Source organism: Polypterus senegalus, chromosome 1, assembly GCF_016835505.1.
Source record: "Polypterus senegalus isolate Bchr_013 chromosome 1, ASM1683550v1, whole genome shotgun sequence".
In the NCBI taxonomy this organism is placed as follows: domain Eukaryota; kingdom Metazoa; phylum Chordata; class Cladistia; order Polypteriformes; family Polypteridae; genus Polypterus; species Polypterus senegalus.
This window is the reverse complement of record NC_053154.1, coordinates 126,723,767-126,750,787: the sequence shown is the minus strand read 5'-3', so window position 1 is coordinate 126,750,787 and position 27,021 is coordinate 126,723,767. Positions and strand designations below refer to the sequence as shown.

The window sequence follows — 27,021 nt, the reverse complement described above, 5'->3', positions numbered from 1 at the left end:
ATTTGCTGTAACTCCTAACAGTAACACCATAATGTATCTCTATGAAAGAAATGCTTGGATTATAAAATCTCACTCACACTCGTTATGTGCTTGAATACTTTATTGTGTCTCTCGGTACCCACTATTTGGGTCCGGAGCGTATTCACACTCACACTTGTTTCCACACGTGTGGTTCATTTTTATTACCACTAAGAGATAATGGAGCTCATGCAGTCACTTACTCAATCATTCCTTATTCGGGGATGGGGCAATTAATATATATATGTATGTGTTTGTCTATACTTCACCTAGCTGCTTTTGCTATTTAATGGTGCCACCCTAATCACTGTTTTTCATTGTTATTTCTAATTTGGTCACAAAATCAGTTTTATCCACTTTACCCAAATGCTCTTCCTGTCCCGTTTCTTTCTCTCCTAATTCTTCCCCCTCATTTCGCATCATTATTTGTTCCTTAAATTTTCCTTTTCCTTCTATCAATGGGAACTCATATGATATGCTCGACGGTGGTGCTTATGGGATCTTATTCTCTACCTCTCTGTCAGTTAAAGACTGATTTATTCTTTTGTAGTGTTGTACTTCTTTTCATTGCTTCCTCCATAAACATTGGTATTATGTTTAGTTCTGCTTTCCTATTATTTTATCCCTTTTTTTACTAAAATCTTCTGTTTTATGATTTTTTGTGTGTTTTATAATTTCTTTGCACAATTCCATATTAAATGGACCTTTTTGGGGTTTACTATTTTAGCTTTGGAAGCTTCCTTTCCTTCACTCACGTTTTCCGTAAAATCATACAAAAAAGTTTGGGAACCCCTCTCAGCCTGCATAATAATTTATTCTACCTTCAACAAAAAAGATAACAGTGGTATGTCTTTCATTTCCTAGGAACATCTGAGTACTGGGGTGTTTTCCGAACAAAGATTTATAGTGAAGCAGTATTTAGTCGTATGAAATTAAATCAAATGTGAAAAACTGGCTATGTAAAAATTTGGGTCCCCTTGTAATTTTGCTGATTTGAATGCATGTAACTGCTAAATACGTATTACTCGCAACACCAAATGGTTGGATTAGCTCGTTAAGCCTTGAACTTCATAGCCAGGTATGTCCAATCATGAGAAAATGTATTTAAGGTGGTCAATTGCAAGTTGTGCTTTGCCTTTTCTCTGAAGAGTGACAGCATGGGATCCTCAAAGTAGCTCTCAAAAGATTAGAAAACAAACATTGTTCAGTATCATAGGGGAAGGCTACAAAAAGCTATCTCAGAGGTTTAAATTGTCAGTTTCAATTGTAAGGAGTGTAATCAGGAAATGGAAGGCCACATGCACAGTTGCAGTTAAAAAAAGGTCTGACAGTCCAAGAAAAATATAGGAGCTGCATATGCACAGGATTGTGAGAATGGTTACAGTCAACCCACAGATCACCTCCAAAGACCTGCAAGAATATCTTGATGCACATGGTGTATCTGTACATCATACTACAATTCAGTGCAATTTGCACGAAGAACATCTGTATGGCAGGGTGATGAGAAATAAGCCCTTTCTGCACTTACGCCACAAACAGAGTCGCTTGTTGTATGCAAATACTCATTTAGACAAGCCCGATTCATTTTGGAACAAAGTGCTTTGGACTGATGAGACAGAAATTGAGTTATTTGGTCATAATAAAAAGTGCTTTGCATGGTGGAAGAACAACACTGCATTCCAAGAAAAACACCTGCTACCTACTGTCAAAGGTTCCATCATGCTGTGGGGCTGGATCCAGGGGTTGGATATTCCAACAAGACAATGACCCAAAACACAGTTCGAAATCTACAAAGGCATTCATGCAGTGGGAGAAGTACAATGTTCTCGAATGGCCGTTACAGTCCCCTGATTTGAATATCATTGAAAATCTATGGTATGATTTGAAGCAGGCTGTCCATGCTCGGCAGCCATCAAATTTAACTGAACTGGAGAAATTTTGTATGGAAGAATGGTCAGAAATACCTCCATCCAGAATGCAGACACTTATCAAAGGCTATAAGAGGCATCTAGAGAATGTTACATTTGCAAAAGGAGGCTCAACAAAGTATTAATGTAATATCTCTGTTGGGGTGCCCGAATTTATGCACCTGTTTAATTTTGTTATGATGCATATTGCATATTTTCTGTTAATCCAATAAACCCAATGTCCTCTGCTGAAATACTACTTTTCCATAAGGCATGTCATATATTAAAAGGAAGTTGCTACTTTGAAAGCTCAACCAATGATAAACAAAAATCCAAAGAATTAAGAGGGTCCCCAAACTTTTTCATATGACTGTATGTATGTATGTATGTATGTATGTATGTATGTATGTATGTATGTATGTATGTATTTAATTGTATCATTATATATGAGTCCAAAAGATAAACTAAAGGTAAAATGCATACAGACTGTGCAGGCTGAGTGGAGCAATGTAAATACAGAATGGATACAAACCAAAGGTGACACCAAAAGAGCATTGAAATGGGATTGTCTGTGTAGATAATACTTGAAAGAAGCACAAAGATCAAAAACAAAACAAAAAAATGCAAAAAGCTTGAAAATTATGTATCACTTCAGATAAATAAATGCCAAAAGAGTATACAGAAACAATAAAACTACAGTAAATATATCATTGATTAGTAACCCAAGTGTATGTGCACAGATTTCTTTCCTCTATTTGTAAAGTAATAAAAAGTAATAAATAAAATAATTTTTGGGAAATCCCACTTTGTTCTGGGCTCCTTCACTGATCTTCTGGTCCATACACTAGATGCTCTTGTTTTGGTAGTTTTATATATTAGGTCAAAGATTATCCCACTCCCTATGCAAGAATCGTAAGAAATACAAAAGACCATTTAATCCTTCACGGGGTCTTATCAGCTAACAGCTTAGTTGGCATATCTTCTCTAGATACCTTTAAATGTTGTCAAGGTTTCCACTTTATCTAGATAGTTTGTTCCAGATTCCCTTGACACTTTCTGTGAAGAAGTCCTTTCTGTCTTCCTTCTTAAAGTCATGCACCCTTAATACCCAGAGTTGTCCTTGTGGTGAAATGTGTCCTGGGTCCATGGTGGATTTGAACAGGTGCAGATAGTTTTAAAAATAGTGTGACTCAGACATTGGGAGAGTGAGTAGAATTATGTCTTTTATATTGTTCTTGCCGTCTTTTCAGTATTTGCTGTCCGTTTCAGTTCTCTGCAGTCAGAATAGACGACATTGATAAAAATTATAAAGTGACTCAAATAATGTTGGATAGACAGAGAGAAATAGAGAGATGGGAGGTGCTAAAGAGAGTGCTTTGGCCACTCTTTGAGATAGACAAATGGGCAAACCATTCCACCAGGTAGACATATTTTAATAATAGATAGGGTAGGCTCAGAAATGCTACAGAGCTTTTAAGTTATACTTCTGCTTATTTGTACTATTTGATCTCTATTACCTACCGACCCTGTGTGCTTTATTTTCATAATAGATGTTGGAAACATTTTTGATACTTTAAATATCTTTGATATAACTATGGGAGATGTAGTATTTTCAATGCTGTTTATTTGATACAAATAGACTACCAAAGATATTTTGTCTCTTTTTCCTCAATTCAATTTTCTGAGTAAGATATCAAAATTGAAAATGGGCTTATTGCAGACATAAAAGTTTTCACCCTTCAGGGTTATTTTTCCCACAAAAATGTTTAAATTGCAAGGAATTCTAGATTTTTCTATAGAAATATCAATAAAACAATAATTTATAAATGAATCTACATTTTTGCAATATTCACATATCTTTACAAGGAAATCCGTATTAGCTGTACACTGGGAACACATAAAAGTAGATCATATGTACTATACATAGTGCCACATGCATTCACATAGGGGACAGCTTAAGGGCTCTGGTGATTGTAATTCTCCACTGCCCCAGGTGTTGGCACTACCACTTCTGGTGTCTATCTGCCTAGACCTACATCTTCCTGCTAGAAAGATTTAAGACTAGAAGATCCACCATCTTGAGACAGTTAAATTGAGAACTTGCATCTGGAAAGAAGTTTTCGCAATTAGTGCATTTCCGTTTTTATTAGTTGCACTTCAGTTGTACGGGGTCACTAGGGTAGCGCCCAAATTGTTTATCATGGTCTATCTGTTCTCTTACAGTAGACATAAACATAGTATTTGCAAAGGAATTTTAAATAATGCAAATTCTTTATTAAATGCAAGCACATTTAAATATTCTTGGCTGAAATCTGATTAAACTGTGAAGTTGTACATTTATTAGTTTCTACCCACAAGTCAAAAAAGTTGCTGAACAGTGAGTCATAAGAATTCAAATACAGTAACATAACAAACAGGGTATATAATATATAATACTTACAAATTAATATTTGTACTGCATATATATATTACAGTAATCCCTCACGATATCGCGCTTCGACTTTCGCGGCTTCACTCTATCGCGGATTTAATATAAAAAGCATAACTAAATATATAACGCAGATTTTTCACTGCTTCGCGGGTTCTGCGGACAATGCGTCTTTTTACTTCCTGTACATGCTTTATCAGTTGGTTTGCCCAGTTGATTTCATACAAGGGACGCTATTGGCGGATGACTGAGAAGCTAACCAATCAGAGCACGCAGTTAAGTTCTCCTGACTGAGAAGCTAACCAGTCAGAGCACGCAGGCAAGTTCCTGCCTGCTGAATGCAGTGTTAACCAGGAAGTCTCGTCTTGCTCATTCAGCATCAACGTGTTTCGCTGTGTAAAGAGTTGTGCTCTTTTGTGTTTATCTTTGTGCATAGTCAAGCCCTTCATTATGGCTCCAAAACGATCTGCTACTGCTTCAGGGGCCGTGCCCAAGCGCAAACAGAAGATGTTAACGATTGCCAAAAAGGTAAACGTTTTGGATTTGTTGAAGGCTACAATTCTTTTTATTTAAAAAGTAGGAAAGGAATATAAGATCTACGCCCGCAGTGTCCTTTTAACCAGGGTGCAAAACAAGTTGTAAGTGGATGTAATAAGGTAGTAGTCTGGATGGAATCTGCTTTAGGGATTTGGATTGAAGACTGCCAGAAGAAGAACAGCGGCAGTGCTACACAATCGCCTGAAGTGGCTCCTTTGGAAGAACTGTAACGCTCTCCTTTGTTGTGCAGTAAAATTATACTCATTGTTATCGGACAAGTCATCGTGTCATTGTTGGTGAGTAACCATAATTAATTTTCTACTTACAGTACTTAGTACATGTACGTACGTTTAGTGTCACTGTACACACATTTACTGTATACTATTTTTCTTGAATTGTACGTATTTATTGCTGGTGGCCTGTCTATCGTAATGGCTGTAACATATGTGATATGACACTCAATATCTTTAAAATAATATTTAGGTTTTACTGTATATAAACAGTGTGTTTATATACATAATTTCAATGAATCTTACCTAATATCTAAGAGAATACAAAGGGATTATGCTGTATAACTCTGCGGGGAATATTTATAAACAGTGTGGGAGAGTTTATAAGGGCTTAAAATATACAAAAATAACCATACAAACATATTGTTTTTACTTAACAGATTTTGACCTATCGCGGGGGGGTCTGGAACGCAACCCCCGCGATCGAGGAGGGATTACTGTATATATATACTGTATATATATATATATAATAGCAAAATACAGAGCGAAGAAGTAGTGTGTTAAAGAAGTAATGAAAAAGAAAAGGAAACATTTTAATAATAACGTAACATGATTGGCAATGTAATTGTTTTGTCATTGTCATGAGTGTTGCTGGCATATATATATATATTGTCGAGGATGCCAGGGGCCACGACCCGGCCAGGACGCCTTGAAGGACCGGAAGTGGGCGTGCGCCCATCTGGGATCACGTGGGGGCCGCCTTCCTGGTTGCTTTGTGGGCCACGGTTTCAGGGCATGGAAGCCCCACCTTGTAGGGACCGCAGATGTTTTTTTTTATTTAAAAGGGTTTTAGTGGGCGACAGAATCAAATAATAGAAATGGACATGAATATTGTAAACTCAAGCTGTTTTAATTTCTGAAAAAAAAAGGCTTTTAAACTGCATTTCAATTCAAAACAAAAACAAAAATATCATCCCTGGCTAAAATTGGGCAGACTTAAAAATAAAGTGGTAGTTTAAGTACTTTAAGTACATTTTCAGAATGGTATTGTCTTTAATAACCAAAATTTCAACATAAAGTGCAGTTTTTCTTCTTAAAAAAATAAGTCAGAAACATAAAAGGTAATTTGACCAACTTAATCTTTAAACTCTGAGTAACCTCAGCGAAAATTATTTTTGTACATTAGGCTAAAACAGTGTGATCATTGAACATTTTGTAATTAGATGTAATTAGAATTATTAACGGTCACGGAAGTCCAATGATCCCCATTAAGAACCACAAAGTCCGCTTTCTGTAATGCATCTAATTTTGCTTGCTTTTCAGTGTGCACAAAACCATGCTTTTATCAAGGCTTCGCTCGGGTAGTCTTTTGAAATGAATTTTGCTCCGATTAGTCGTAGGAACGCGCTTTATTCCGACTCTAACATTTTTGTAGCTGTGATGTGTGCATCAGTGTAATCGATGTACCAGGAAATCATTCATTGACAAAAGTTCCCCTTTGCTTGGAATTGAAAGTGTGATTAAATGCGTTATTTTTTTAACGCGTTATGGAGTACATGCATTGAAGCTTCTTAGCTGTGCTTGTGCTAAGAAAAGTAAACATTTTAAAAATAACGTAACATGATTCTGTGTTAACTGCATATTTTTTCATAAGTCCCAAACCAAGGAGATGCGAGGGTAAAATGAAACGGGAAGCGCACGTACATACTCAGTGCATCCCCTCTCGGGAATTGAACCTCAGATGTCGGCACTAGAGGCGAAGCCTCTACAATTGCACCATGGCGTGTGGCTTGTCTATTTGAGAGTATGCAGATCGAGGTATATATATATATTCGCAGCGGAGAAATAGTGTGATAAAGAAGTTATGAAAAAGAAAAGGGAACATTTTAAAAATAACGTAACATGATTGTCAATATACAGTAATTGTTTTGTGAGTGTTATTGAGTGTTGCTGTCATCAAGGATTTGATTATCATTATTTCTTTCAATCAGGGTCGTATTTGTAGGATGTGTTGTGTTCAAGTTACATTCCGTGTTTGTCAATCGTTGTAAAGATAAGAGGTTTCATTCATCGATTCGTTTCTTACTGCATCAGTAAACAGCTCGTCTTCCTCTTTATCTGAGATGTGACACACTGCATGCACGGGTTTTTTTTTACACTGTGTTCCTTTAGCGGGACATTGACTTTTTCCACTGTGTGCTTTGTTTCCGCAGTAGCTGCACTTATGAATATGCTTGTATGTATCAGATGCTTCATATTTTTTTGCTGCCTTCTCAATTGTGTAATTCGGTTTTTGTTCAGCACTCTTTGGAACTGTTGCTTTTTGTCTATGCACTGCGTCAGTTCACGTGAGCCGCTTGTTGTTCTTGCATAGAAGGTTCCCAGCTGTGCTGGTGCCATCTCGTGTGATGTCCATGGCTGTATGTAATGTTAGTTAAGACCCGGCACTTAAAAGTTTCTCTCGCAGTTTCGCTGAGTTTGTGCCAAACACCACCCTGACCATCTCATCTTCCTCTGCATAAGCACAGTCCTTCACCTGTGAATATTTAGCGGCAGTGTTTCTATTGGATTGCTGCTAACGGATGGCCTTATATGAGCAGGCACTAAATTACAAACGCCAGCGGCAGCCTGTCTATGAACTTAATTTAAAGTTTAGGTTTACACCTTGCTTTCTTTCCGAAGTAGCAGCACTCATGAATATGGTTGTATATGTCAGTCGCTCGCTTCTTATTGTTTCGCTGCCTTCTCAATTATATAATGCATGTTTTCTTCAGTGCTTTTTTGAGCTCTTCCTGGTTTTCTACGTACTGCGTTGATAGTCAGTTCACGTGATTACGTGGGAGGCGTGATGATGTCACATGAAACTCCGCCCCCACGCCTATCCAGCTCAACTCCATTACAGTATATGGAGAAAAATAGCTTCCAGTTATAACCATTACGCGTAGAATTTCGAAATGAAACCTGCCCAACTTTTGTAAGTAAGCTGTAAGGAATGAGCCTGCCAAATTTCAGCCTTCTACCTACACGGGAACTTGGAGAATTAGTGATGAGTCAGTGAGTGAGTCAGTGAGTCAGTCAGTCTGTCAGTCAGTGAGGGTTTTGCCTTTTTTTAGTATAGATTTTATATATATATATATATATATATATATATATATATATATATATATATATATATATATATATATATATATATATATATATATATATATATATATACATATACATATACTGTAAATATTTGCAGCTGGAGATCCACAAAGGGAGAAAATGAATCACATATCATAAAGTAGTTTTTATTCCTGAGCTTATAGTCTTCATCAGAGGATAATGCTTAGACATACAAGAATCAAAGGCAATATATAGCAAAATTAGGTGAGGGGGTGGTGGGGGAGCTAGGTTAGTGTGTTTGGGGGTATTGGTCATAAAGTTTAATTTATTATGAACATGTTTTTCTTAAGTTTACATATGGTGGGTTTACGTCCAAATGTCTGTTAATGGCATTTTTGTTTGATAGCCAAGATTCAGCCAGCTGTCTGCCACTTTTAGTACTGGCCTTAAATCTTACTTGTACATTGTCCCAGATATATATATATATATATATATATATATATATATATATATATATATATATATATATATATATATATATATATATATATGTTGCATGCTTAGTATACCTTTCTTGTATACAGTAGTATTGTATTTTGATCAACTGTTCTGATTAAACAAGCACACAGTGATAAATTGGGCTTGACCTGAAATTCAATAGCAGTAGGGTAAAGCTAAAGATGATTTTCATGTTGTTTACCCATGAGATGTTTTTTGGTATTTTGTTCTGGTTTAAACAAAATAATATAGCACTTTGGAATAAAAATACAGAAAAGCAAACCAAAACTTGAAGCTAAAATGGCAAATATTTCAACAGCTACAGTGTACTTTCCAGGTGAGCTAATATAGGCTGGAATAAAAGTGATCCAAACTGCACAAAATATTAACATGCTAAATGTGATGAATTTTGCCTCATTAAAGTTGTCAGGCAGTTTACGAGCTAAAAAAGCAAGAATAAAGCAAAATAAAGCAAGGAATCCTATGTAGCCCAAGACTGCAGAAAATGCTGCCACAGACCCAAGGTCACATTCCAGTATGACTGTATCTACATAGTGCTTCATGTTTTTGAGTGGTAAAGGAGGGGATCTCATCAACCAAACAATACATATGATAACTTGAATCAGAGTAAAACTACAAACACTCAGCCTCTGTTGAGGAGCTCCAAACCATTTCATGACATTACTACCAGGTAGTGTGGCTTTGAATGCAATTAACACAACAATTGTTTTTCCCAGAATACATGAAATGCACAAAACAAACGCTATTCCAAAAGCTGTATGGCGCAACATGCAGGACCAGTCAGAGGGCTCGCCAATGAATGTGAGGGAGCAAAGAAAACAAAGGGTTAAGGAAAACAGAAGCAGGAAACTCAGTTCAGAATTATTTGCTCTAACAATAGGTGTGTTTCTTTTTATGAAGAATACAAAGCTAACAAATCCTGTAAGAAATGCTCCCAGTACTGATAATGTGGCAAGCAATATTCCCATAATTTCTTGAAAAGACAGGTATTCTATCTCCTTCATAATGCAATTGTCATTTCCTTTGTTTGATCTGTATTCGGGAAGACATCTCAAGCAGTCAATGGCATCTACAATAAAAATGCATCAAGATGTATAAAGTGACAATGAAAATAGTAAAACAACATTAAAACAAAATAGTAAAATGTAAAACAATACTATGTAAAATATTTTACTGCATGCATGCTGTTTACTCATTCAATCCACTTCTGTTTAAACTCAATTTAATTTTTAATCAAATTAATTAATTCAAATGTGGTTAAAGAAACCACAGATTTTTGAAGCAAAGAAAACAAAAACTTTACTTTAATATGAAACTTTAGTATATTGGATAAAATCAACATATTTCTTGACTGAATACATCTGCAGTATTAATAACCTTATTTATACTGTGTATTCCTTCAAAAATAAAAATTGTATAATATATGTACAATAATATTTCACACAATTTTAAATCCTAATAAACCTTTTTTTCAGCATTCTGCGAAAGGTTTGAAAAATATAAAATGAATTTATATGATTGAAAACGATTTTTGGAAAATGATTTAAAATACGACAAATTGACATTCAGGCAACATACAGGTACAGTATATGAGTTTGGCAATTTAATATGAATGTGAATTTGGCAATTTAAACATATTGTACAAGGTTTGCAGACCTGTTGTGTTGCTAATTTCACCTTCAGCACAGGGTATACAGTCATAGCAACAGACTGGTCTTCCTTTCTGAGTTGCTTTTCGAGTGCCAGGCTGGCAGCTTCTGCTACACAAATACTGGGGAATCTTAAACAAGAAAAAATATATATGTTTGTAATAATCCACCTAGGGATAACCATGTCAACAAAACTGGACAAATTAACACACACATACACACACACACACACATTAATTAATTTAAGGGTAAGAAATAACTGAACCTGTTAAAAAAAGGTACATTTAACTAATAAAGAAGCATTTTTGTGATCATTTTACCTGATTCCCAGTACCAGCAAATACCATGCTCTCATATTTAATCTTGAATCTGTGTTCTTCTGATAAATATGCATAGTATGCTCCAACAGTTCCAAATTCTAGGACGTCTTCATTATTAAATTGCCAATTTAGGATGTCATATATTTTGCCTTTCAATGCAGGATCCCCATTTCCCTCAAAGTGAAAGATTTCTCCTTCTTTTGTTGTGAAATTTACATTTTTCAGATAATGTAGAAGCTGTAAGATAGCTATAATTAATAGAATACAAACTTAAAATCACTGAGTTATTTTAAATTAGTTCAAAATTAGATCAAGATTTCATGTAAATAGTTATTTATTTTTAACAGTTTTAAAATGATCTCTGAAGTAAATTAATTAAGGCACTGTACCTGCAGTGGTGTCTTCTTTAATTTTTCCGCACAGGTAGCATTGTCAAGTGAATTTTCTAAAACTATGCAGTCCAGCTGGTTGTGTAGGGAATATGCTATAGCATATACAGCTTTATACACATTAATAGTATATCCAATGTTTGAGACATCTGTATACTGATTATTCACTTCTCTTAGAATTTCATGTCCAGTACACAAGGAGGATGATACTTTTGCATCAGGTTTAGGCCATGTGCAATTAAAAAAGTATTCCCAATATTCATTCAACCCTGTGTTACCAGGGATAATAGAAGGAGAAACACTTAGCAAGAACTCTTTCAGTCCTGACAAAAACGAATTGCTAACTGCGAGTCCAATTGCTCCCTTCATAATTGGGTAGTATTGCAACATTGCAGTATTTCTTGAAGAAATCCATGAATCTGTTCCAATCCACTGGAAGCCAGTAATGTTCTGCAAAAACATTTCTTTTAACAGTATATCCAAAACATTTCCTGTCAGAAATGCTATGATAACTTTCGAAGAAGACGTTTTCATAATATTGATAAGTCTGAGAAATCTTTCCCTTGGGTATGTTCTGTGAATGGCCTCTGAATATTCTACACAAATACCTTCAACCTGTGCAGCTTGAAGAAAAGTGGCCATTCCAAAGTTTCCATAGTCGTCATCATTTCTTATTGCCCCAACCCAGTTCCATCCAAAGTGTTTCACAAGCTGAGCCAAAGCAACACTTTGGTAGTAATCACTTGGTACTGTTCGCAAGTATGTTGGAAACAATTTTTTATTGCTGAGACATGAACAAGTGGCACCATGCCCAATCTAATGAAAGGAAATTAAGAAAACAACACAATTACAGTACAAAAATCAAGTACATTTAGTTATTGAAACTCCTTTATTCAATTTTAGTGTTGCAGACAGCCACAGCCACTCTGGCTGTATTGGGTGAAAAGTGAAAACCAATCCTGAACGAGGTGTGAATATCTATGATAGTTTTATTTATTAATAATGCAATTATTTTTAATTATTTACATTTTTCTCAACTACATTTTCTGGAGCAATCAACATATTACTGTTTTATTTACAGGTAAATAATCAATGTCTGCTAAAGTTTAATTGAAATTACTATATCATTAACAAAATTCACATAATTTTCTTTTTGCAATAATCAATGTGAACATTTTCTAAGTAGCTTAACTGCACAGTCTATATTCTCTCTTTTAAAGAATGTGAAAATGCCTTCTTACCAAAGGAATATTAAATGATGCAAGAGTGGTTGCAACAGCTACTGTAGTTGCTGAATTAGAAGGTCCTATAATAGCTGAAGCGATTGATGGTTTTATACAGGCCCTGTCATTGATAAGTTCTTTATTATGCCCACTGAGCAAAGTCATTGCTGCTTTAATTGCCAAAAGGATATCTCTGCAATCATCATAAATTTTATAGCCAAGCTGGATACCAGGAAGCAAATTAGAATTGTTGTTTATTTCTTCAATAGCAAATATCATAGCTTGTGCAAACTGAAGTTCTCTGAAGCTGAGACTGTGGGAAGCAGTATTGGAATTTACAGTTAAAAAAATATATAATAATATATTATAATATGATGACACATATAATTACAAAGTAATAGTAAAAAACATAGTAAAATGTATAGATAGCAGAATTAAACTCAGTTTTTTACAATGCCAGTATTAAATAAAGCATGTATAATGACAGGCAGTACAATAAACATCTTTTTTATGGAGTAGGGAAACACATAAAAATATAAATATAACTTCATTCTATTGCCAATTATTTAAGTGTTTTGATAGATTTATTTTCCAGAAAGTTAAAACCAACAGGGAGGTGAAGTATACAGTTAAAATTCAAAGAATTATAAACTTTTAAATTTAGATATACTAGGTGGTCCAGATCTAATTATGCAGATCCAGATCATCTGGATGACTTTGATTTATGTGGGGACGATTCCAGTTTGGAGCAAAGGCAATGCTTCATGTCGTCAGTTCGCACACTTCTCAGTGGTCCGGGATTTTTCGGGTGATTTTTCTATATAATAAACTTAATAAGTTATAGCGTAATGAAAATTGCATAATTAGATCTGGACCACCCTATAGTAATGCAATAAAATACTTAAATGCCATAACTTGTTGCTGCATGTCAAATGTGTACATAGAATGAGCAGCAATTAAAAGTGCTGGTATTTAATTACCTTTAAATTCATCTACCATTGTTAGTGTATTTGTAAAGCTGCAAAGTTTTATTACAATATACAACAAAGTTAAGTTAAGATAATTGTTATTTTATTAAGAAATGCTGAGTAACACTTTTTCAAAATCATAATTTTAAAAACTTGTCAGAATTTTCTTTTTTTCTGAATGTTTTTAGAAGGAACAAAGACCTTCACTTACCCTTTGCATTGTAGTATTTCAGGCAAGACTGTAAATGACAGGTTAGCATCTACTGGGCTATTGTGGAAAGAAAAAATGCCTCCTATAATAACATCTCCATCTTTTGAGAACTTTAAGAATTCAGTTTTTCCTCCTAACTTGCAAAGTGGCTCTTCTGCTGTAGTTAAAAGAGACATTAATAGTAAAACCAGGAGAATCATTTCTTATTGCTCTGAATTGAAATGTAAACAGCCTGATTTATATAAATTGTTTTGAATTACAGTTGAATGAAGTCAAACATTTGTTTTACCTGAATATTCTCAAAGGAGACTGCATGGAAATAGTAAGCCTATGAACATATGGCTGTGCAATAGTCCCAGGTGGTTTTTTAGATCAAAATTCTATTTTTTTCATATTTGGACTGATCCTAAACACTTTCTTGGCTCAGGGCAAAACATTAAAGCAGAATAATGAAATGCACCCATGCCATGTCATTCCCTGTTGATGGCAGAGTCTGTCAGTCACCTTGAGGTCTCATTTCTAAGACAGCACAAATGGCTAAAGAAACGTAAAGGGAACAAAATCAAGAGTGAAAAAGAATTTATATTTCCCCTGTAAGAAATGTGTATGATTTGACAAGAGTAGCTTATTGATTGATGTTAATCAACAGTTTATTAATTATCAGTGTTGACTTTGGCAATGCCAGTAATTCATGAAAAAATAATTAGTAAATCTGTGACCTAAGGACACCAAATTAATGTAGTGTGTGTCTGGATTTTAACTTCTGCACATGTAAGGATATATGTTTCATCTTCCAGTCAGGACCCCAGAAATATGAAGAGGTCTATACATGGTTAATAAATTGACAAAAGCCTACATTAAAAAACTTTTACTTACTCATTCTGCGGTCCAGACATGGCAAAAGACTATCTTTCAATAGAGTTTATTCATAACATAAGGAGATGGATGTATACAAGTATAAATATATATACTGTACATATATTTCAGCTGTTTATTAATCTCCATTAGTGCAGTGTGATTAACGTGTTAAAAATTTCTGTGATTACGTTTTTTAATGCAACCCCTAAATGTGTTCAATTTGACCGCACTGCATACTTTATGAAGCAGCGCTACATGAATCCTAGTCTATTAATAGTAGTAGCAGGTGTAGAGGCTGGACCGTCCACAAAATTATTTTGTGACGGGGCCCTCCGCCTTGGAACAGGCAGAAAGCCCCATCTGGGATGCCATTGTGGAGGCTGGCCCGGACACAGACAGGCAGACACGTTCATGTCACCCACAAACACACTTATTTATACTATATACAAGTCCTTAAGTGCCACACAAACCCCTCAAGTCCCCAAAGTGCTGGCCACACAATGCCTTCACTCTCCTCTTCAGGCCGCCTCCTTGCCTCCTCCAGCAAGCTCAGTCCACTTCCACCCGACTCTCGCCCCGAATGAAGGGAGGCGGCCCCTTTTATCCACACCCTGATGTGCTCCAGGTGCTTCCCTGCAATCTACCACTGACACACCCTTGTGTGGCGGAAGTGCCGTCTGTATCCCCGGAAGCACTCCGGGTGTCCCTGCTCCTCTTCCCCCCAGCACTTCCTGGTGTGGCAGAAGTGCTGAGGTCCAGGGCTCCAAAGGCATGTACCCATGGCCCCCAAAGGAACCAGGGCGGTCGTCCCCAGATGGTCTGGGGAAGGCACAAGCCCTCCTCCGGTCCTCCTGGGCGTCCCGGCAAGGTCACCACCCCAGCCACGTCTGACACAGGTCATAGGCATTTGATAATATCCCATGTTGTTTTATGATGATGAACTTAATTCTCATACACCAGCAGAGTTGCTACCTGTCCTTATAATAAGGGATTTTTCCCTTATTGGAATGTAAAATGCTGCATACTAAATTGAACCAATAAGTGATTTGTCCCGTATTTTTTGCACATATTATTTCATACACTTATAAAGACCCATAGGTGTCAAGTGAATTCTGTGCATGGCTGCCTTCCACTTCTTTTCAGAAATAGATAGATAGATAGATAGATAGATAGATAGATAGATAGATAGATAGATAGATAGATAGATAGATAGATAGATAGATAGATAGATAGATAGATAGTGTCAGGGATGCCAGGGGCCATGACCCGGCCGGGACGCCATGAGGGACCGGATGTGGGTCTGTGCCCACCCTGGATCACGTGGGGGTCGCCTTCCTGGTTGCTTTTGGGGCCACGGGTACAGAGCATGGAAGCTCAACCCTGTAGGGGCCCGTGGTCACCGCCAGGAGGCGCCCCAATGCTTAGGGGACCTGTTACGGTCTTGTCCTGGTGTGGCGGAAGTGCTGGGGGGATGAATTAGGACGGCGTAGGTGGGGCGTGGCCAGAAGAGGAATGCTGGGAACACCAGGGGCTCATCCGGGGTCTGTATAAAAGGGGCCGTCTCCCTTCATTCGAGGCTGGAGTTGGGAGGCGGAAGGACAAAGCTCAGGAGAGCTGTGGAGGCGGCCCGATGAGAAAGGCATTGTGGCCAGGACTGTGATTGGGGTATTTGTGCACGTGACTGGGGTCTGAGTGAACAATGAACTGGGGTCTTTGTGACCACAGCATTTGTATATATTGTAAATAAACGTGTGGTGGTGTTTCAACAACATGTCCGCCTGTCTGTGTCCGGGCCGGGTTCACAATAGACAGATAGATAGATAGATAGATAGATAGATAGATAGATAGATAGATAGATAGATAGATAGATAGATAGATACTTTATTAATCCCAAGGAGAAATTCACATACTCCAGCAGCAGCATACTGATAAAAAAGAATATTAAATTAAAGAGTGATAAAAATGCAGGTAAAACAGACAATAATTTTGTATAATATTAACGTTTACCCCACCGGGTGGAACTGAAAAGTCGCAAAGTGTGGGGGAGGAACAATCTCCTCAGTCTGTCAGTGGAGCAGGACAGTGACAGCAGTCTGTCGCTGAAGCTGCTCCTCTGTCTGGAGATGATTCTGTTCAGTGGATGCAGTGTATTCTCCATGATTGACAGGAGCCTGCTCAGCGCCAGTCGCTCTGCCATGGATGTCAAACTGTCCAGCTCCATGCCTACAATAGAGCCTGCTTTCCTCACCAGTTTGTCCAGGTGTGAGGTGTCCTTCTTCTTTATGCTGCCTCCCCAGCACACCACCGCGTAGAAGAGGGCACTCGCCACAACCGTCTGATAGAACATCTGCAGCATCTTATTGCAGAAATGTTGAGTAAGAGATCCTTTTCCCACTGTACTTTGGGATCTTTTAAAGGAAGAGGGTTTAAAATGTTTTATATTACAGAAATGCTGTCTAAGTCTTCAAGACTGATTAACATTCTTCTGGAATAGAAATAGAAATAGGTGGGAGGTGAAGAAAAATGGGTAGATTTCATTTAGCAAAGTTTCTAATTTGGAAATAATGGAAAATTGTGTTGATGGGACACTACATTTGGAGTGTAATTGTTTGTAAAATGCAAAGACATTATCTATATACAAATCTCTAAATGATTTAATCCCATACATTTTCCTAACATTAAAAACTGTTTAAATTTGAGAGGGTGGAAAAAGGTGGTTATTGTTGTAGAGGTGCCACAGATAAAAGCTTCTCTATCTTGCAGTGCTTCATTTCTATTGCGGACCAAGCTTGTGTGTCTTCATCTTTATGTCTCAATGTCCAGGTTTTCATAGCTTAGCTTGTATACTTGCCTCCCAGTAATAAAACTGAAACTTAAATAGAGCCATGCAACCTTCTGCTGTAGGTCATTGTAGGGTCATCCTTTGGATGTGTGGATTTTTTGAATTCCAAATAAATGAGATTATGATTGAATCTAATTTTTAAAAAAATTATTTGCTAATATATCTAGGGATAATGTGAAACAGAAAGAGAAGCTTAGGAAAAATATTCATCTTGATAGTGTTATCCCTGCTAAAATGAGATAAAGGGTAGACCATCTATACATGTCTTGTTTAAGTTTTCACGCAGTTAAGCACAAGAGCACAAAAGCTGACCCATGATTTTATGTTTTTGTTTTTTAATATGTAATTGTTTATGTAATTATTAGTGCTTTTGGTATGTCGTCTTGCAATATAGCTGTTCAGGTCTTTGGCAAAAAGGGAAAAAATTGATTAGGGTAAAGTATGGCTGAAATGAAAACCTGAAGCCAGGATTCTTCATAGGTTGAACTTGAGAGTTGACACTGGACTTTATCAAATAGTATAATCATTTAAAGTAGAGTTTTATCTACAGTAATTTGACTTATTTTTTAATTTGTGTAGATTGTGAGTTAAGTCTGGTATACAGTACAGTTAATGTGTCAATGGTAAGCTAATTAATCCCATGCCACTGAATGATCAATTTGTACTGTATAGCATTAATTACTCAAGTTATTAATCTTTGTGCATATAGTGTTTTTAGAAAATGTCTGAACTAGTACTGGTTAGAGGAGGTTGTTGCTGTCTTTGCTACAGCCTTGAGTTAAATATTAAATGAGTGCAGACCATTTTAGAGTGTATGGTGGTGATAATATGTCACATTAATCAATAAACCAATACACACTGACATCAGCTAAATGTTCTGCAGTTATGGTGGGAAACTGTTTTTTGATTAAATATGTATATATTTTAACTTATAAACATCCTCTTTTAATACTAGGAGCAAGAGGAACCTGCTGTTTGAACATGTTTGTGCATGGTAAGGCTTTAAACTTAACCTTTACTTTGTCAACATCTGGGTGATACTGCTACACTTCAGTCAAGTATACAGTACATTTTCTAATAAATCCTCTACTACACAAGTTTGTCAGCAGATTAAATCTATCTATTTAGTGCCCTGTGTCATTAAGTATTGTGATATTTATAGCTTCTGCATTCCAGAACAGGGAGCCTGTATGTGGTATGCTTTGGCAGTCTTGGTTTGTTTGTGCTGCAACCAAAATGGCTGCTTTACAGTTAACTTGTGGAAATGTAAAGAATGTCATGCTTCATGTTCAAGGTGGTCTACTCTTCTTAAATACTTAAGACTCAACCACAGAGACTTTGTCCGTGGAAACTCCTATCCTTAGGCATACTCTTTCTGTCCTTGCACATTCTAAATTTTGAATGTCTTTCCAGATGCCAACCTTTACAAAGATCTTCATCTTTCAAATGTCAAACATGTGAACAGTGTGAAATTTTCAGGGAAGCTGAATATTTTCAACATATCAGACATCATCTTAGAAACTCTGGGAAAGTCACTTGCATGTGTGCAGATTTGCTCACTTAAATCAAATGTTTGTGGATGTCTTAATACACACGAATGGAGAAAACATTGGTCTAAATCTGTGAATGATTTTAAACCAGGAATTGTCTCATGTCAAGGTTCTTCATATATTGCTGAACAGTCAAGTGATCATCTTGGGAAACGTACATGGGAAGATCAGTCTGACTTGGGATTTTCCACAGCTGTGGAAAAGGACATGGAGCATCGGGCATACATTCTGCTAAAATTAGAGGGGCTGTATTTGGTGTCAGGAGCTGCTATTGATGAGCTAGTTGGTGAGTTTCTGTGTTTGATTGGTTCATTGTCTATGCACAATGTTGAAAATGCTCTAACAAGTTTACTGTGTGACCACAGCTGAGAAGTAGAGCCAGGATTTGCCCAAAACATAGCAACATCTCTTTGCAATTAACATCCAATTCAGGAAACTATAAAGTGGCATGTGCCACTATCCACTATGTGGAAATGACAGTAATACTATTAAAAAAGTTTTGTATTTTAGAACCAGATGAATATGTTCTAGATTCAATGAATAAAATATCTTTTCAGTACATCCCTATACTAAAATCATTGCAAAAGATTCTTAATCATCAGATAATATTAGACAAAACAATTAATTTGAAAGAAGTTTATCAACAGAGACAGATCATATTTATAGTTCCTTTTTTCGATGGTACTTTTTTCAAAGAAATCTCCTTTCTTTCTAAGTGTCGGTCACTAGCTTTGATTTTGCCTCTTGAAAAATTTGAAATTTGTAATTCACTAGGCATATGAAAAAAGGAGTACAAAGTTTTTGCCTTGTACTGGGTTCTTGGAAATTTGATCTCAGGTAGAAATTCCAAACTCTCATCAATATATCTGGCTGCTTTGATTAACAGTTATGATGTTAAGAATTTTGGCTATGAAAGAGTGCTACATCCATTAATTAATGATCCAGAGACACTTGAAAGGGAGGGAATGTTATGGCAAAATTGGGGGAAATGTTAAAGGGTACTTTGTAGTGTGTGGTAGTTGACAACCTAGTAGCACACAGCATTGCAGGATTTGTTGAAAATTTCTCTGGCAAATTTGTGTGTAGGTTCTGTACAGGAGAAAAGGTAGATTTTCAGAAAAAGCAAGTAAGAACAGGAGAGTTTTGTCTAAGAACAGAGGAAAGTCATTCAACTCATCTTAGAATTATTGACAAAAACCAGGAGTCAAATATTGCCGGTGGTAAAAAGAACTGTTTTCTGTCTGAAAAAAGAATCCTAATTTCATGTTATCACTGGGTTCTCACCTAAATTGTCCACCACATTTTTGAAGGAATTGTTCCTTTTGAAATTGCTGTCTGTTTGTGTTGATTTCAAAAAAGTATTTTACTTTAGCCAATTTTAAAATCTGTGAGCACAAGACAAATTTCCAGGAATTGTTTCCAGATTTAAAACTTTGTCTAAACACCATTTCTTAGAGCATTATTCTCAGATGATACACAATTTTCGACCTTTAGTAGCATTATGGACAATGACATTTGAAGCAAACCTTCTTTTAGAAGGTTGTACGATGTACTAGGTGCTTCAAGAATGTACCACATTCCCTAGCGGAGAGACTTCAATTTCAGATGGCACATCACCTTTACTTGTGCTGTCTCAAGGAATCCCCACTTGAAGGTGCAAATGTTAGCGTTGTGTCAGTTCACATTCTGAAGGAGGATATTGTACTTGCAAATAAGAAGAAGCACCTTGATGTTTATGAAGTGTATTTGGCAAAAAATGTAACTTTCAAAGGATACAACTACAGGAATAGAATGTTGCTTACCCATGGCACACTCTCCGGACTTCCAGAGTTTAATGAAATTATTCAGAAAATTTTTGTTAATGAGTAATTGTTTTTCTTGTTGTTCAAAACCTCCTTGGCTGGTATATGGAAAATTATAAAGCATATGACTTGAAGCATCCATTCAGAGAAACTTAAACTTCTTGAGGTGGATGATTTGGCAGACCAATGCCCACTTGCTGACTACGTTGCAGGAGGAAAGCAGCTGGTTACATTTAAACAATGCATACAATGCATATGAGTCAGATGTTCCAGTTTACAAGTATGTGACTTTTACAGTTTTAAGTTATAACATTTTGATTAGAAGTGTTTACGTTTTCATGTTGTTTAGTGCATTATAAAATTAATCTAACACATTTCTGTTCGTATATTTAGTGCCTAACTTAAGATGGCTCAGAAGACACCTGCGAGACTGCTTGTAATCCTAGAAGAGGACAACTCTGTAAAAATGTCACTACCAAGGGGGATACCTGATTCTGTAGTGGATCTTATCAGTGAGATCAAGAAGACCTGGTCATTACAGGGGGACATAAGGCTGCAGTATATGGATGCAGACTTGGCAATATGTGAATCTAACGTCCACTACTCTAATCACTGACCTGAGCACAATCAAGGTTATTCACCTAGCAGATACCACCACTCTTATTCACATTGTTGCTTCAGAGGATTCAGAAACCTCCTTTGGACATGACATTGATTCTGTCTCCGTAGCAAAGTGTACCTTGTCAGAAAGGCAATACCATGAAAATTCCACCTCGAAACTGTCTTCTCAGTCAAACAACAGTACAATACCAAGCAGTTCATCATCTGAATCTGTTACAATAAGAACAGCTCAATGGCCCAAAGCATTCCATATCCTAACTTTTTCAGTTAAGACAAAGTTGCAATTGCAGAAAGGAAAGAATTCAAAGGAAAAAAATATGATTTGTTGTTGGCTCAAAGTACTGTTGGACATTTTATAAAGATTGCCTGATTAAATATACCAATGCAATGCCTCTCCTCAAGATGTAGACTTCTGTGATGTTGCTGAGGCAGTGGTTAAGAAACATCCATGTCTATATGAGCCTAGATCTTTCTTTGGCTGTTATGGATGGAAGCAAAGACTGAAGTATTAAACGACTAATTACAGGACATACCTCAGAATGTAGGGGTCTCCTGAAGTGGCTTTTAATTCTTTTAAGAGGAAATCGAAAGAAGATGCCTTGTGTACAAAAAATTTTTTAAAAAACCAAGAAATGCAGAGGGCAATTTCTATCCATGTTTGTCAAGTGGATAGACCATAGAACACATGGAACATGTTAAACTACAACAACTTCTGACTAAAGTGAGGAAAAGACAAAATTGTAAAGCAGTCAGAGAGAAAAGGACACAGACTTTTACCTACTGAAGAAGAGAAATTGTTGATCAAAAATCCAGAGTGGGGAACATTATGTCCCACTGGCCTGCATTTTTTCAGGTTTCTGAGGTGAGTATTAAATTATGTGCAGGGTTTCACATACGCCATTCAGAGGTAGTGTAATATTGCAGTTTGTTTTTTAAATCAACGTGAAATATTGTCAGCAAATCAGAGTAGGTGCCTTTGTTGATGTAACATACTGTAATTTATTGTGTTTTTTCAAGACCACCAAATACATGGATGTTCACCCATCATCCCAAAACATTATAATTGCACACAAATTAAATGATTGTTGACTATGTTGTAACAATGGCACCTGTCAAGGTCTAGAATATACATTACAGTAATCCCTCCTCGATCGAGGGGGTTGCATTCCAGAACCCCCCGCGATAGGTGAAAATCGGCGAAGTAGAAACCATATGTTTGTATGGTTATTTTTATATATTTTAAGCCCTTATAAACTCTCCCACATTGTCAACATTATTAGAGCCCTCTAGACATGAAATAACACCCTTTAGTCAAAAGTTTAAACTGTGCTCCATTACAAGACAGAGATGACAGTTCTTTCTCACAATTAAAAGAATGCAAACGTATCTTCTCTTCAAACGAGTGCCGTCAGGAGCAGAGAATGTCAGAGAGATAGAGAGAGCGTGACAGAAAAACAAACAATCAAAAAATCAATACGTGCTGTTGGGCTTTTAAGTATGAGCACCGCGATAAAGCTGCATTTCTTAGAGGAGCGTCCATATCTTCTAGGCAAACATCCCCTCTGCTCACACCCCCTCCGTCAGGCGCAGAGAATGTCAGAGAAAGACCGAGAAAAGCAAACAATCCGCTCGGGGAAGCACATCGTATATCATTGAGGAGTTTTAGTTAATATGTAATACATGCTCTGATTGGGTAGCTTCTAAGCCATCCGCCAATAGCGTCCCTTGTATGAAATCAACTGGGCAAACAAACTGAGGAAGCATGTACTTTAAATTAAAAGACCCATTGTCCGCAGAAATCCGCGAACCAGCGAAAAATCCGTGATCTATATTTTCATATGCTTACATTTAAAATCTGCGATGGAGTGAAGCCGCGAAAGTCGAAGCGCGATATAGCGAGGGATCACTGTACATGGAAAACAAATAGTTGGTTCTTGTAGTTGACATGTCTGAAGCAAGAAAAATGGGTAGGTGTAAAAACCTGAGTGACTTCAACAATGGCTAGAATTTGCCTGTGTGTGTATGTATATATAATATTGGAACAATTTGTCTTTGTATGCCTTCAACTCCCCAGATCTGTGCCGAGTTTGTGTGCATCACCACATTTCTGCTGCAAGCTAAGTTTCTGGCACAGCTTGACCGACATGCTGACATACTGAAAGCATTCATCAGTCAGAAAGGGGGAGAGGTACACATGAAGACCGATGACATGAAGAAGGCTTTAAATCAGGTATGACCGATTGTCTTCACATGTACATAATGCTATGATTTCACCTGGACTAAGGCTAATAATAATACTTGGGCAGTGTACAAAATCTTAAAACACTATTTAATTGAGGTAGGGTTTTGATCTTCCTAATCCATGGTTAACATGAGGTCTTTGCAGCCTTTGAACTTTAATTTGGCATTTAGGAGTTTGCAATTATAAACAAAATTTAATTTTATACTCTGAATAAAAGACAAGTGACAGTGGAGTGTCCTTGCTGGTCGTAAAAAGTGCAGGAGTTAACATTATATTTGTGTAGTTTACAATTAATGTATTAGATAACTACAGATTTCTTTATCAAGGAGAATGTGCGGCCATGGATTAAGTGCATGTGCTTGATTTCACAACGCATAGGACATTTTTGCACTGTTTTCTGTTTGTAAATTTAATTTCTAATGGTTATAAAATTATATTGCTACTTTGTATGTTTTTAAAGAGCTGCATCTATGTTAATTGTATCTTTTTTTGCACAGACTGTAGAGATTAACTTACAGAAAGAATTTCTGTTCAAATCACTCGTCATCTTTCTTAGAGAAGTTGGAGCCCTCATCAAAGAAGTTTTGTATGAATGCAAAATTTGTATTTATTTGCAAAACAAAGATTCAATTATAACTTGTTTCAAGTCATTGATTTTAGAAATCCTTTGACAACTCCCTTAACATATTGTGACTACATTTATATATTTACCCACCTAATATTCTGAGCAAAATGTATCTATATATGGCACAAAAAAGCATGTAATCAGGTAGAATGTATTTGTTACATGAGTATTAAGAGATTTTTTATGAGTACTAATTTTACTTGCTTTTTTTGTTTTGCAGTGTGAGTGCTACTGATTTGCATTATAGAAATTTATTTAGATTGAAAGTATTCAAAATAACTTCTTGATTCTACTGTTGTAAAATGTAGATAGTAAATTTAAAACATCACCCCATTTTTGTTTAGTAAATAATAAAATTACATTCTACTACAAGTGGTTAATACAGAGGTGTTCAATGAGAGCTGCAGAATCTGCATGTTTTTGCTCCACCTCTTTAGCTAATAACCCACATTCCTTTAACCAAGAAAGCATCTTCATTTATGACATCAGTTGTTTCTCAGCTAGTTTTCCACAAAAAAGCTGCCCACGTTGTGGAACAGTTGATCATCCATTTGTTAATATATTCCTGAGAAAAATGTCCCAAAAGTTCTTTGTCTTTGCTGTTCAGAAAAATCAGTCATTTGTATCTTTAGAATTAGCTCATTTTGTTTTTTTCAGAATAGCTAAACATGTATCTATCCCCCACAGGCCATGCCACAGTCAGAAAGCATCCATGCAGCACTTGAGAAAATGCCTATTATAACTTTTGTGATTCGCATTAATGAGGACACTCTCCACACGCTCATGGACATTGTGATAATTATAGATGGCGTGCAAGTGTTGACCTCCATTGCATCTGCTGGTGCCCTACTGTTTGGTCTTATGTATGCCCTCAATTTGGAATATCTAAAAGGACTGGAATGTACCTTTGAAGTGTTTCAGAATTTCTTCTTGGAACTTAATGCAAAGAAAATGTCAAGCAAAGTGCACGCACAGAGCATTAGGCTGCTGAACCCGTAAACCTAGGAGGTGTGAGGCTGTTTTGTTTTTGTTTTCCTGTCTTTTCATATTTCAAGATGTTATCTCCTATATCAGAAAATACTGAGTCTTCATTTTAGAATATTTGCACTGTCATGTTCACAATACAGCAGTATTTATTAATATTCAGATTCAAACGAGTTTCTATTTACATGTAATCAGTAAAACAAGATTTTCAGTTCCCACTATTCATAGACTAATGTTTTCTATTTGGTTTGATTAGTCTGATTTTATTTTTATTTTTCGTGGAAGATAATCTTAAAGTTTTTAAAGGCAGCACTCTGATTTGTTTGATTTGTGTAAGACAACACTTATGGTAAAACTTTACTTCTGTTTTAAAAGTCAGTATTTTACATAGTGTTTTTGTTTAAAGAGTATTTAAGTTTATATGTTACATAGAGATGGTGGTTTTATGTTATTTTTTTTAATTGAACACTTTCACTTTAATATTTTGTAAAATCACTGTGTTTTGCAGAAAATATTTTATTTTGCTATCTTTACAATTTTATTTTATAATTGAAAATGGTTGCCTTGCTTTGAAAACGTTTTATGAATAAATTTCGATACAATTCAATTAATCTGTCTCAATTTTTGGATATACAGCAAAAAAAGATTAATGTATAAATATTAATAAAAATATTAGATTAAGGAGAATATGTTGGTTTAAATAATAATAACAACCAAACTTAAAAAGTTAATTGTGAAAAACTGAAGTACTTCTTTATGTTGATCTAGTGTTTCATTTTTTGCAGTGGTACTCTTGTGGCAAGATAATGCTTGACTGAGAAACAAAAATCTGACCTGATCCTGCGCACAACACAAATTTCAAAAGTGTTCACCTTACACTATCAAGAAGCCACTTTGGATAAATGACATTTTACTGTCACTGCTAGCCATGTAATTAGGCAACATCACCAACATTTTAACCTTTTTTTGCATTCATCTTACAATATTTATTTCATTACCATATATGTCAATATGCATAAATATTTCAGGTGAATTATTAGTTTACTCAGGCTACCTCATATGCAAGCTTTATAGTAACTGTTTTTATTTTTCACAGCATTGGAAAAGATATTATTTTACATTTTTAAATCTACAAATAATATTGAAAATATTTTTTTCCACATTTATTATGTTCAGTTACTTTACTGTATGCAAGAAACGTCACCATAAAATAAATGTTTATAAATACATTTTAATAAAGAGAATTTTTCAGTATAATGGAAGTCATTTTCAAAAAAAATTTCTAATTACCTCTATTTTGAAAAAGAATTTCCCATTTTATATATATATGTGTTATTACATTGTGAATTACCACTGCTCTCTGCCAGTGGTGTAGGATGCTGGGTACAAATCCTAGCCAGATCACTGTTTCTGTGAAACTGGCATACTCTGTGTTTGTGGATATTTTCTACAGAAGCATCAGGTTTTTTTTTTTTTCCAATTCCCAAAGACATACAGATCATATTGGTTGATAGTCTAAATCAACCTGATATGAGTAACTATTCATGTTTGTATGATTCTGTCCAACAATAATCTGGGTTCCATCGAAAGTTTGGAAAATAAACGATTTTTCAAATCTAAGAAAGCTTTAATGGGTGCTGTATAAAACATACAGAATTAACAGCAGAAAATGAGTCCAGAAATGAATATTATATGCATGTATTTTAAATAATTTCAAAAATGTACTCAAATGTAATCAATTACAAATATTAAAATGATTTAAAGTAAAACAAATATGATCATATTTAGTGCCCTGCATTTTTTCATACTTATTTCATGTGTTCCTTTCCTTCACTTATGCTTAATTACTCCTTTTGTCATGTTGTATAATGTATAGTATACACAAGAGTATGCTAAAATAACTGGTGAAATAATGGAATATCCTGTGTTTTAAAAATCTAATTCATGTGTTTTCAGTGCCATTTACTTCTTTCATATTTTTTCCTTCAGT

The 27,021-nt window shown here is 35.9% G+C and overlaps 1 protein-coding gene across 1 annotated transcript; it reads right to left on the bottom strand.

Moving 5' to 3' along the window:
* Positions 1 to 8,902: 8,902 nt before the first annotated feature.
* On the bottom strand, positions 8,903 to 13,683 carry LOC120534159 (extracellular calcium-sensing receptor-like). Its single transcript, XM_039761544.1, has 6 exons — positions 13,508 to 13,683; positions 12,347 to 12,641; positions 11,106 to 11,921; positions 10,717 to 10,953; positions 10,404 to 10,527; positions 8,903 to 9,816 (listed from the first exon to the last, which is right to left on the bottom strand). Exons 1-6 carry the CDS (start codon positions 13,681 to 13,683, stop codon positions 8,903 to 8,905), a joined length of 2,562 nt encoding a protein of 853 aa, XP_039617478.1.
* Positions 13,684 to 27,021: the final 13,338 nt, after the last annotated feature.